Source organism: Stegostoma tigrinum, chromosome 3 (assembly GCF_030684315.1).
Source record: "Stegostoma tigrinum isolate sSteTig4 chromosome 3, sSteTig4.hap1, whole genome shotgun sequence".
NCBI lineage: Eukaryota > Metazoa > Chordata > Chondrichthyes > Orectolobiformes > Stegostomatidae > Stegostoma > Stegostoma tigrinum.
The window spans coordinates 48895414-48908239 of record NC_081356.1 but is presented as its reverse complement, the minus strand read 5'-3'; the positions used below and the strand labels follow the sequence as shown (position 1 = coordinate 48908239).

The 12826-nt window shown below is 45.1% G+C and overlaps 1 protein-coding gene across 1 annotated transcript in view; it reads left to right on the top strand.

The window, feature by feature from the left end:
• Positions 1 to 12826, top strand: part of frem1a (Fras1 related extracellular matrix 1a) — a 395391-nt gene that overhangs the window by 271883 nt on the left and 110682 nt on the right. Inside the window, exons 18-19 of the mRNA XM_059645008.1 lie at positions 4469 to 4665; positions 10160 to 10379. Of these exons, the coding sequence (XP_059500991.1) occupies positions 4469 to 4665; positions 10160 to 10379 (417 nt within the window). The remainder of the gene's footprint in view (positions 1 to 4468; positions 4666 to 10159; positions 10380 to 12826) is intronic.

The window sequence follows — 12826 nt, the reverse complement described above, 5'->3', positions numbered from 1 at the left end:
TTGTGAATATCCTTCCCTTATGAGAATGTCCAAGATGCATCATCTCATACTAATTGGAATTAATTCCATCTGTCTTTGCTCTGCCCTGTTTGCTGGGTCATCGATATCACGCTGTAGCCTGAGACCATCCTACTCGCTGTCACCAACACCAATTTTTGTGTCATCTGCAATCTTGTTAATGATACATTCTACAGGTTGTCAATGCACATAACAAACAGCAAGGATTCCAACAACAGTGATACACTGCTGATCACACGCTTTTAATCACAAAAGCAACCCTCAACCGTTTGCCTCCTATTTACAAGCCAATTTTGGATCTATTTTGCCAACATGTCTTGGATTGCATGGGCTCTTACCTTTTGGAACCATGTCAAAGGCCTTACTGAAGTCCATATAAACCTTGCGAACTGCACTGACCTCATCAATATATTTAATCAACCTACAGAGTTATGATGACAATCTCCAAAATGTTCACCGATTGACATTTCAACCACTTTACTGACTTAGTTTCTTGTATCGCAGATGTTTCATTACCATGCTGAAGATTCATCAGAGGCTGCACTGAGGATGTTATCCAGCATGGTAGCAAAACGTCTGCGATACAAGAAGCCAGCTCAGTCAACCAGTCAACGTCTACGCCCCGAGGTACAAGTCTACTCCAAAACCTTAGTGACTTCATTTCCTCGGATCAGCTCAAGCATTCCCCAGCTGTGGGAGGACTATTTAGGTACACAAAGTTCTCCAGGATGAACTTGAAAAATTACATCCATTTAATCCTTTCACACTAAGGTGATCCCAGTTAATTTTGCAAATCTAATAGCCATACTACTATAACCCTATTCCTCTCATACAAATCTGAGATTTGCCTACGTTTCTGCTTTTCTAACTACCTTTAAATATTTGGAGGCTGTTGTATAATCCCAGCAAAATGATTGTCTTTTTTTTATTTTTAATCTCTACCTGGATAGCCTCGTGAAAAACCTTCTAAGACATCCTCCCTCATTGCTGCAGTGATGGTCTCCGTTATCAGTAATGCAATGCCCCTGCCTCTTTTGCATTTCCCCCACCTCCATCAGGCCTGAAACCATTACATCCTTCAATGTTGAGCTGTCAGTTTTGCCCTTCCTTCAACCATTTCTCAGAGATTGTAACAATATCATATTCCAATGTGTTGATCAACACTTTGAAGTTCATCTGCCTTACCAATCATGTGACTTGAGGCACAGCCTCAGAATGAAGGGACGATCCTTTAGAATTGAGATGAGAAAGGATTTCTTCAGCCAGAGGGTGGTTAATCTATGAAACTCATTGCCGCAGGGAGCACATTGACTGTATTTAAGGCAAAGATAAAGAGTGTAAACCTGAAACGTTACCTTTCCTGCTCCTCTGATGCTGACTGACCTGCTGTATTCCTCCAGCTCCACAATGTTTGACTCTAACTCCAGCATCTGCAGTTCATGCTGTTTCAAAAGATGCAGGCTATTTCAGGTAGTGCCAGCCTCCAGCCTTACACAAACTTGGAGCAATTGGGAAAACTTCATGCTGATTTGCTGGACACTACTGTCATTAAAATTAGCTGGTAGTACACAGTTTTCATGCTTTATGCATTATAACTAGAGCAACAGGTTAATTGCGCACTATAAACCCTGCTCCCATTTTCAGATCTATTGTTCTTGCAGCTCTCTTTGCTGATAGCACAGAGCCCATGAGTGAGTTTCCATCGTCTATCCCAGTGTCTAATAAAACTTCTAAAGACTTGTCAAACTGATAATCCCACTCAGACCATGCAAGTATCTGGTGTGAGAATTGGGACTTGAGCTTATTACGACGGAACAAAGTGAGAATTAGTCTGTAGCTGGGAATGTACAATGTGTACCAACTACAAGATGCACTGCAAAAATTCACCAAGGCTCTTTGGACCTTCCAAATCTGTAAATGAGATCTCTGTTTTTTTCTATGTATACACTGACACCCACACTCCACTGGTTGGTATCATACCTGATATATAGAAAGATGGTGATGTTGTTGGAGGTCAGTCATCTGTATTTTTTATTCCTCTATTCATTTGTGGGATATGGGTGTTGCAGGCTAGGCAGCATTTCTTGCCCATTCCTAGTTGCCCTTGAGAAGGTGGTGGTGAGCTGCCTTCTTGAACTGCTGCAGTCCACAGTGCTATTAGGGAGAGAATTCCAGGACTTTGACCCAGCGACAGTGAAGGAACAGTTATATATTTCCAAGTCAGGATGGTGACTGGCTTGCAGGGGAACTTGGAGGTGGTGGTGTTCCCATGTGTTTGATGCCCTTATCCTTCCAGATGGAAATGATTGTGGGTTTGGAAGTTGATATCTGAGGGTCTTTGGATTTCTGCAGTGCATCTTGTAGATAGTACACACTGCTGCTTTGGTGGTGGAGGGGGTGGATGCTTGTGGATGTAGTGGCAATCAAGTGGGCTGCTTTGTCCACGATGGTGACAAGCTTCTTGAGTGTTATTGCGGTTGCACTTATCCATGCAAGTGGGGGCTATTCCATCACACTCCTGACGTGTGCCTTGTAGATAATTGTCAGGCTTTGAGGAGTCAGGAGGTGAGTTACTTGCCGCAGTGTTCCTAGCTTCTGGCCTGCTCTTGTAGTCACTCTGTTTATGTGGTGAGTCCAGTGAGTTTCTGGTCAATGATAACACCCAGGATGTTGACAGTGGGGGATTTAGTGATGATAACACCGTTGAATGTCACGGAGTGGGGTTAGATTATTTCTTATTGATGATGGTCGTAGCCTGGCATTTGTGTGGCATGAATGTCACTTGCCACTTTTCAGCTCAAGCCTGGATATTATTCAGATCTTATTGCATTTGAGCATGGACTGCTTCAGTATCATCAGCGAACAACCCCACTTCTGATGTTATGATAGAGGGAAGGTTATTGCTGTAACAGCTGAAGATGTTTGGGCCTTAGGATATTACACTGAGGAATTCCTGCAGAGATGTCCTGGAGCTGAGATGATTGACCTCCACCAACCACGACCATCTTCCTATGTGTTAGGTGTGACTCCAACCAGCAGAGAGTTTGCCCCCGATACCAATTGATTGCGGTTTTCCAAGGACTCCTTGATGTCACACTCAGTCGAATGCAGCCTTGATATCAAGGGCTCTCAGTCTCACCACACCTCTGGACTTCAGCTCTTTTGTCCATGTTTAGACCAAGCCTGTAATGAGGTCAGGAGCAGAATGGCCCTGGTGGGATCCAAACTGGGCATCACTGAGAAGGCTATTTCTGAGCAACTGCTGCTTGATAGCACAGTTGATGATACCTTCCATCACTTTACGGATAGTTGAGAGTAGACTGATGTGGCAGTAATTGGCAGTGTTGGAATTGCCCTGCTCTTTCCTGGGCAATTTTCCACATTGCTGGGTGGATGCCAGTGTTGTAACTGCACTGGAACATCTTGGCTCAGCTCCAGGACATCCCTGCAGGAGTTTGTCAGGGTAGTGACCTAAGCCCAACCATCTTCAGCTACTTCATCAATAACCTTCCCTCCATCAAAGATTTTTGCTGATGATTACACAATGTTCAGCAGCATTTGTGAATACTGAAGCAGTCGATGTTCAAATGCACAAAATTTGGATGATATCCAAGGTTGGGCTAATGAGTCGGAAGTAACACTAATGCCACACAAATGGTAGGCAATGGACATTTTCGGTAAGAGACAATTTAATCAGAGCTCCTTGACATTCTGTGGTGTTACTGCCACTGAATCTCCTGTTATCAACACCCTAAGGGTTACCATTGACCAGAAAATCAACTGGGCTTGCCATATAAACACAATGGCTACAAGAGCAGGTCAGAGGCTAGGAATGCTGCAGTGAGTAACTCACCTCTTGACTTCTCAAAACCTGTTCACTGTTGAGAAGGCATGAGTCAGGAGTGTGATAGAATACTCCAAATATGCATTGATGGATACAGGTCCAACAACACTTAAGAAGCTTAACACCTTTGGGTCAAAGCAGCTCACATGACTGGTACCATATCCACAAATTTCCACTACCTCTGCCACTGATGCTTAGTAGCACCAGTGTGTATTATCTGCACAGTTCCAACAACAGAAATTCACCAAAGATGCATATGTAGCAACTTTCCAAACATGCAATCACTTCCATCTACAAGAACAGGGGCAGCAGATACATAGGAACACCACCACTTGCAAGTTCCCCTCCAAACCACTCATCATGCCAACTTGGAAATATATTGCCATTCCTTCACTGTTGGTTGGTCAATATCTTGGAAATCCCTACACTCAAACGGCATCGTGGACTTCAAAGGTTCAAGAAGACAGCTCTCTAACTCAAGGGCAACTAGGGGTGGGCAATAAATACTCGCCAGCCAGCAACACCCATGTCCAACAAATAAGTAAAAATACATATACATGCTATACAAGTCTTGTTTCACCAATTTATCTCACTTTCTGCTTCTAGATTCCTTTTACCTGAAACACATGAAGGATTTGCACATCAACTACGTTCAGTCTCATCATCAGCGTATTGAACCAACAGCAGATCAGTTTATGGTGTATGTTACTGACAGACAGCATCGCTCTATGGCAGTGCCATTTTATATTATAATCCAACCAACAAATGACGAGGCTCCAAGTTTCCTTGCCAGAAATATCACGGTAAGTGATCGATGCAATATCTAGCTTCCAATGTAGACAACTGATGGCACAGTTCCAGGGGAGAATGTGAGAAAGAATACACTCAGTTTTTCAGCTGATTGATTGGTGAGTTCACAAGTGATGACAATGAACCACAAGTTTCTTCACCCGTAGCCTCTTCTCCTGAAGGATGTGCTCATGGCAATAAGTGGAACTCTCTGATACTTGACCCAAGTGACCACCTCTTGCAGATGAGCCTAAACAATAAGTTTTGACTCCTATACTCAAAGACCGATGGGCAAAAGGGCAAAATGCAAAAGAAAATCTGAAACAAGAATCTGCGACATGCAGTAGGTTGCTTTGCGACATGATTATGTAGGGTCAGGAGGAGGAAGAATGCATTTTCTAAACATGTGGTACCTCGTTAATACTTATCCAGTAAACCACTCTCAGTAATAGTGATAATGGGAACTGCTGATGCTGGAGAATCCAAGATAACAAAGTGTGGAGCTGGATGAACACAGCAGGCCAAGCAGCATCTCAGGAGCACAGAAGCTGACGTTTTGGGCCTAGACCCTTCATCAGAGAGGGGGATGGGGAGAGGGAACTGGAATAAATAGGGAGAGAGGGGGAAGCGGACCGAAGATGGAGAGAAAAGAAGATAGGTAGAGAACGTTTCGGGACTAGACCCTCCAACATCCTCCGACACTTCCGCCATCTACAATCCGACCCCACCGCCCAAGCCATTTTTCCATCCTCACCCTTGTCTGCCTTCTGGAGAGACCACTCTCTTCGCGCCTCCCTTGTCCGCTCCACACTCCCCTTCAACCCTACCACACCTGGCACCTTCCCCTGCAACCGCAGGAAGTGCTACACTTGCCCCCACACCTCCTCTCTCACCCCTATGCCAGGCCCCAAAGTGACCTTCCATATCAAGCAGATGGTCACCTGCACAACTGCCAATGTGGTATATTGTATCCATTGTACCCGGTGTGGCTTCGTCTACATTGGGGAAACCAAGCGGAGGCTTGGGGACCGCTTTGCAGAACACCTCCACTCGGTTCGCAATAAACAACTGCACCTCCCAGTCGCGAACCATTTTAACTCCCCCTCCCATTCCTCAGACGACATGCCCATCATGGGCCTCCTGCAGTGCCACAATGATGCCACCCGAAGGTTCCAGGAATAGCAACTCATATTCCACTTGGGAACCCTGCAGCCCAATGGTATCAATGTGGACTTCACAAGCTTTAAAATCTCCCCTTCCCCCACTGCATCCCAAAACCAGCCCAGTTCTTCCCCTCTCCCCACTGCATCACAAAACCAGCCCAGCTTGACCCCTCTCCCACTGCATCCCAAAACCAGCCCAGCCTGTCTCCGCTTCCCTAACCTGTTCTTCCTCTCACCTATCCCTTCCTCCCACCTCAAGTCGCACCTCCATCTCCTACCTACCACCTCATCCCGCCTCCTTGACCTGTCCGTCTTCCCTGGACTGACCTATCTCCTCCCTACCTCCCCACCTATACTCTCCTCTCTACCTATCTTCTTTTCTCTCCATCTTTGGTCTGCTTCCCAGTCTCTCCCTATTTATTCCCGTTCCCTCTCCCCATCCCCGTCTCTGATGAAGGGTCTAGGCCTGAAATGTCAGCTTTTGTGCTCCTGAAATGCTGCTTGGCCTGCTCTGTTCATCCAGCTCCACACTTAGTTATCTTGCACTCTCAGTAATAGTTGGATTACTCATCATCGTATAATCCCATAAATCAATCTGTGTTCTCAGCCCATTTATATTATTTCATCGACTTATAGCATTGAAGTATATCCTAATTAGCACAGGAAAACTTTCTGCTGAAAACCTGGACATTGTAGAAAGTAATTGTTCTGTAGAGAGATGTTAGATTCGGCTTCACCTGACGTGAAAATTTAAGTTTGCAGAAGCACTGCTTGTTCAGTCAGTCAAGGGAAATGAGTCTTGGCCTGCAAATCCTGATATGTGGATAGAGCTGTTTGTGACCTTGGCCGTTCTCTTTTTTGCTTATGTGGTAACTTCCTTCAGCTCCCTCCACAGCAAACCCTTGTGGCTGTTGATCCTTAATCTCATTATCTCCCTGAGTCCAAATCCTGTGCCACCATGGCATCATTTACTGTGCCCAATCAACTTGCAACGCTCCCAGAATTATTCACAACGAAGATTATCACTGACTGCTGTCACCCAGAAAGAAATGAGAAAGACCATTTGCTGTTACCGTCTTTATCAGTCTCCCATGTGGAGCCTGGTCAAAGGCTTTTGCTGAAATTCATTTAAACTACAGCAACATCCTGACCGACATTTTCACACCTGGTCATGTCCTCAACTTCTGTCACTTCTGAATTGAATTTCAGTCTCTCCAACCTCTTTCTTTGACAGAACAAGCTAACCAACTGTGAGCATATTAGCCTCAGCCGTGTTGAGATACAATGCATCTGGCCCTCCCTCCTGCATCATCTCTCTAAGCACATGTTTATCAACCTGGTCTTCCTTTTTCTGTAGATACTTACAAGCTCATGGCACTGGGAGTAATCCTAAGATTTAATTACTGCCTTTTCCAACCCTGTCCGTGTGGGGCAGCACGGTGGCTCAGTGGTTAGTGAGGCACCAGGGAGCCTGGTTTCGATTACAGCCTTGAGCGACTGTATGGAGTTTGCACATTCTCCCTGTGCCTGCATAGGTTTCCTTGAAGTGCCCAGATTTCCTCCCACAACCCAAAGATTTGGAAGTTAGGTGGATTGGCCATGCTAAATTGCTCATAGCATCCAGGGATGTGCAGGCTATGTGGATTAGCCATGAGAAATGTAGGATTTCAGGGATAGGATAAGCCTGGGTGGGAAGTAGTTTGGAGGATTGGTGTGGACTCAATGGGCTGAATGGCTTGCTTCACACTGTAAGGATTCTATGATTCTAACTCGCTAAATTCTGTTAGCAGGACCTCATCCCTGTTTATATTTCTGCCCGCCATGTTGATATGGACCCCTACTTAAGACCATTGATTCTTCAGCCTCAGTGCCCTGAACTACTCAATGATGTCCTTGGCCCAGGCACTAGCATGTCAATGCATCATCCTAAGTTCACATCTTTGGTCAAATAAATACCTGTCTGTCACCGTCACTATCATTTATCCTACTATTATTGCCCTTGCCCTCTTCCTACCTTCTATTTAAATTTGAGCTACACAAGGTACCATGGACTTCGCTCTAGCTGCAATCCTCAGAGGAGTTGGAGCAGGAAATTGTTTTTTTTGGTAGAAGGAGATGCCCTCTATCATAATCTGCCTGTTTTTGTTTGACTATTTAGGCATCACTCATTTCTCTTTTCTGATCCCGTTCAGATGTGGGATGACCAAATCCAGAAATATGTTATCTATGAAATTATCAATTTGAGGATGGTCCTATATAGATTTCTGCAACCAAAACATAGATCTCGAGTTTCTGGAGTTGAAGATACTTCCTAAACAATACAGTGCACTATTGTCTGTGTGCCTTTAAAATGTTTTTCTTTCTCTCCCTCCCACTATTTCTGAGTGTTGTCCCAGGTTTTGCAACTGGGGTAGAGGAAACTGCTTGATAGTGGACCCAGTTGACTTGGAGGCTTGTTTGGTACCCGGGGGATGTTTGTGTCTGGGAAGCCCTGATGTGCTGAAAACAAGAGAACCCTCCCTTGCTTGAACTTTGTGTAGTAAGAGGGGATAGAGAGGGTGGAGGTGGATGTGGTAGCCTGATGACATTTGGAATGCGCTGAGATTGTTTTGCCTCCTTGTGGAGTGTGTGCCAGGTTCACTTGCCCCAGTTGCCATGCCTTCGGGCAAGAGGACCAAAGACTGGAGAGATGTACAGCAGGTCTATGCTGTATCCAGTATCCCCTGAGGTGTTGGACCTGACTTCCTCTGGCAGCTACCAACCTTTCCACAGAGGCAGAGAGATGCTGTCAGGCTTGAGGCAGTTGCATCCCCAAAATATAACTACTCTGCTGCAGGCTCTGGGTAGTTTGAGCTATTATGTCCAACATATTGCCTGCTGCTTTTGTTCCTCCCTGAACTTGTGGACATATTGTTTGTTACCAGCATCACAAAATCTTTTCCCGCCTTGGGATGAGCAAGTGCCTGGCCTCAGACAGTCTGCCAAGTGCTAACAGCCTGGGTATTTTTCTTCCTTTACCAGGTGTGTTGCAGTAAGGTGCTCACCCAACTTTTTAAGCCTGGCTTTCCCATTGAGGTGTCAGTACCTGGCTTGGTGAGACTGCAGAAGGCAACCTTGCTGATGTTTCTCCAGAAGCATCTGTATTGTCCCCAGAGGATGAGAAGTTGCCTTCTGGTTGAGCAGCTCTCTTGCATCCAGGAAGTAACAGTGTGATGCCTGTGGCCCTGTAGAAGAATGGGTTGCTCAACCTGAAGACACCTCTTCAAGGGACAGAAGGTGTCATGGCCAGTGGTTAAAAGTTGTGAGAAAGAATGATAATGACACCAGGATTCCTGTGAGATTTGCATTAGAATGAAGACTGAAACTTACTCAGTTGGTGGGGCATGGATATCTCAACATTGCAGCAGGAGCAGTCTTGGTCTTGCCCCATGAGGAACTGGATTCTCTTCTCAAATGGGATGAATGGCTTACTGTCAGGTGCCTCTATCTGAGATGGTTCTTTCTGCCCTATTGTAGGCTCTCTTCTCATGGACTGTGGTAAGATGGGATTGAGTGAGTTCAAAGCACAGCTTTTAGTAATGCTACAGGTGGTCAAATCAGTGTACTCGGTGAGTGAGTCGGTAGTGCAGAGGCCAGGCAGGATTAGTGGTGTGGGAGGTTGGGGAATGTGAGCAAGTGAAGGAGGATGTTGCATGCAACATTGAGAATGGCCAAACATGAACCTTGGTGATAGGTGGTTGCAGTAAAAGAGATAGAGTGTAAAATGGCAGAGAGAAGAGAGTGCACTTAGTTTGACAAAGCACTGAGAGTCATTAACCATCTTCGTGCACTGCTAACCATTCCCCTGTTACATGGAGATGGCACTGACCCAGGTGATGATTTTGATCCAGACTGCCATGGTCTGGAAATATGTGTTCACTTGCCAGTCCTTTGAGAATGTCCCTGTTCCAGTCCATCAGGACCTCGGCGTCCCTGTTGATGGCATTCTCTCTTTCTCTGGCTTGTTCAGACAGACTATCCTTCAATGAGTGGGGCAACTTTGGAATACAAGTGCTTGTCAGGATATGTAGTGGCTTTTAAAACATGGCATGACCAGCAGGGAAGCTTATCTTTCAGGGGATATATAGTACGTGATGAGTTCCGGGACCAGCATGTGGTAGGATGGAATGAGAATCACACAAAATCAGCCTTGTGAAAGTGGAGTTCGTAATTAATGAGGTAGATTTGGGTAAGATACAGTGAGAAAACTCATCAGATCTCATGGCAAGAACCCTCTCCTTCCCGACTCCAAGCCCCAGTGAAATTCACACTTTTAAAACGAAAGTAATCATTGTGTTTTATCCAGGTTTCTGAAGGCCAAGTCTGTGAATTGGATCCATTATTAGTCAATGTGGCAGATCTAGATGTACCCCCAGACAGCTTGGTGTTCATGATAAAACAGCAGCCCAACCATGGAAAGATCATGAATGGAATATATGGCAACAATGTCATCCACTACAAATATCAAATCCACAGTTATGAAGACCATCTTGTGCTTGACTTCATGATGGATCAGTTGAAGCAAGGTATTTGGAACTGCTGTGCAACATAATGAAAGGGAATAATGTATTAAAATAAAAACCTGGAGATCATAGACCCCATAATAATCTGGAAGCTGAAGATGCAATGGCTTTAGAAGAGCCTTTCAGCATGTGTTGGGGATGAGAAGCTAAAGTGGGTTGCAAAATTAGAACTGTGAGGCTGGATGAACACAGCAGGCCAAGCAGCATCTCAGGAGCACAAAAGCTGACGTTTCGGGCCTAGACCCTTCATCAGAGAGGGGGATGGGGAGAGGGAACTGGAATAAATAGGGAGAGAGGGGGAGGCGGACCGAAGATGGAGAGTAAAGAAGATAGGTGGAGAGAGTGTAGGTGGGGAGGTAGGGAGGGGATAGGTCAGTCCAGGGAAGACGGACAGGTCAAGGAGGTGGGATGAGGTTAGTAGGTAGCTGGGGGTGCAGGACATGGTCGAGCAGTTTCAAGGCCGAAGAGATTACAAGAGAGTTGCAATGGGAGAGAGATTCCCTGAGGTTGGTCCGGAGGGAGGAGGGTAACTTCTTCAGGTTAGGCATCCCTGGAAGAGGCTTCGCAGTGAGGCTAAAATAGTATCAGAGATAATGGGAACTGCAGATGCTGGAGAATTCCAAGATAATAAAATGTGAGGCTGGATGAACACAGCAGGCCAAGCAGCATCTCAGGAGCACAAAAGCTGACGTTTCGGGCCTAGACCCTTCATCAGAGAGGGGGATGGGGAGAGGGAACTGGAATAAATACACTCTCTCCACCTATCTTCTTTACTCTCCATCTTCGGTCCGCCTCCCCCTCTCTCCCTATTTATTCCAGTTCCCTCTCCCCATCCCCCTCTCTGATGAAGGGTCTAGGCCCGAAACGTCAGCTTTTGTGCTCCTGAGATGCTGCTTGGCCTGCTGTGTTCATCCAGCCTCACATTTTATTATCTTGGAATTCTCCAGCATCTGCAGTTCCCATTATCTCTGCAAAATTAGAACTGTTCGCATTGGAACAGAAAATATTAAGAGATGACTTTGTAGAGGTTTTCAAGATGGTGAGCAGTTTTAATCAAGTAGCCAGGTAAATGTCAGTCCTGCTGGCAAGTTAGTCAATAACTAATTATCACTTCCACAAACAGAGAATGCTGGAGAAACTCAGTAGGCCTAGCAGTATCTCTGGTGAAAGAAATGGGGTTAACATTTTGAGTTGGTCATGACTCTTCTTCAGACCAGTTCTGATCAGATTTCCAGCATCCATAGTATTTAGCTTTTATACCAATGGTCACAAATTCAGAATCTTTGCAAAAATTTCCAGATGGAGGGTTCATCATTCCAGACAGAAATTAGCCAAATTGAGACAACTTCATCTGAAAAGACTGCGAGTTGGATAGCTTCTCGAGGATGAGGAAATGACGGGGTTTTGGAGAAAAGACACTGCTGCTCCTTCTCAGAGCCAGCAGAGACTAAACAGGGTGACATGGTGGCTCAGTGGTTAGCACTGCTGCCTCACTGTGCCAGGGACCTGAGTTCGATTCCACACTTGGGTAATTGTCTGTGTGGAGTTTGCACATTCTCCCCTTGTCTGCATGGGTTTTCTCCGGGTGCTCTAGTTTCCTCCCACAGTCCAAAGAAGTGCAGGCTAGTTGGATTGGCCATACTAAATTTCCCATAGTGTACAGGATGTGTACATTAGGTAGGTTATGTGGAATAGGTCTGGGTGGGTTGCTCTGAGGGTCGGGGTAGAGTTGTTGGGCCAAAGTGCCTGCTTCCACACTGTCGGGTTCCATGAATAAGACCAAATGCAGTATTGTTTTCTAACTTTATGGCCTGGTATGTACAGCACCAGTTGTGAGGAGTGGTGATATTAATTAAATGGTGAAATTTTAAATAGTACTGAAACAGACAGGAAAACTGCACCAACATTTAAAGATGGATTAATTATAGGAATGTTAAAGAATATATAAAGGAACTTTGCATTCATAAATAAAGGTACAGGGTGTAAAAATAACAAAGTTATGCAATCCTTTTTCTAAGTTACCTGTTAGGCCTGGATGACAGTATTGTGGATAATTCAAGGCATCGTGCTTTCGGTGGAATTTTTGAAATTTGAGGAGTGATTGTATCCATCAAACCAGAGCAGGGTCAGTGGAACTCTAATGTGTTCAGAAATACTAAGGGCATTAACTGAGCAAATAAGGAGCTTCTGTTTTATTGGCAGTGTGGAAGAAAACCAAAGAGCACAAATTAAGGTCAAATAACCAAAAGTGATTGAGGATGGTAGGTTGTTTTCATAGTAAGTTGTTATGATCTATAGTGTGCAGAATGGCAGAAACAGATCCAGTAATGACTTGTACAATGGAATTAGATGTAACTGTGCAGGGGACTATGACTGATTGGGCAGCTCAATGAAAAAGTTTTAATGGACATATAGGGCTGGACATTCATGCAGCCTTGTTGAATCTGATG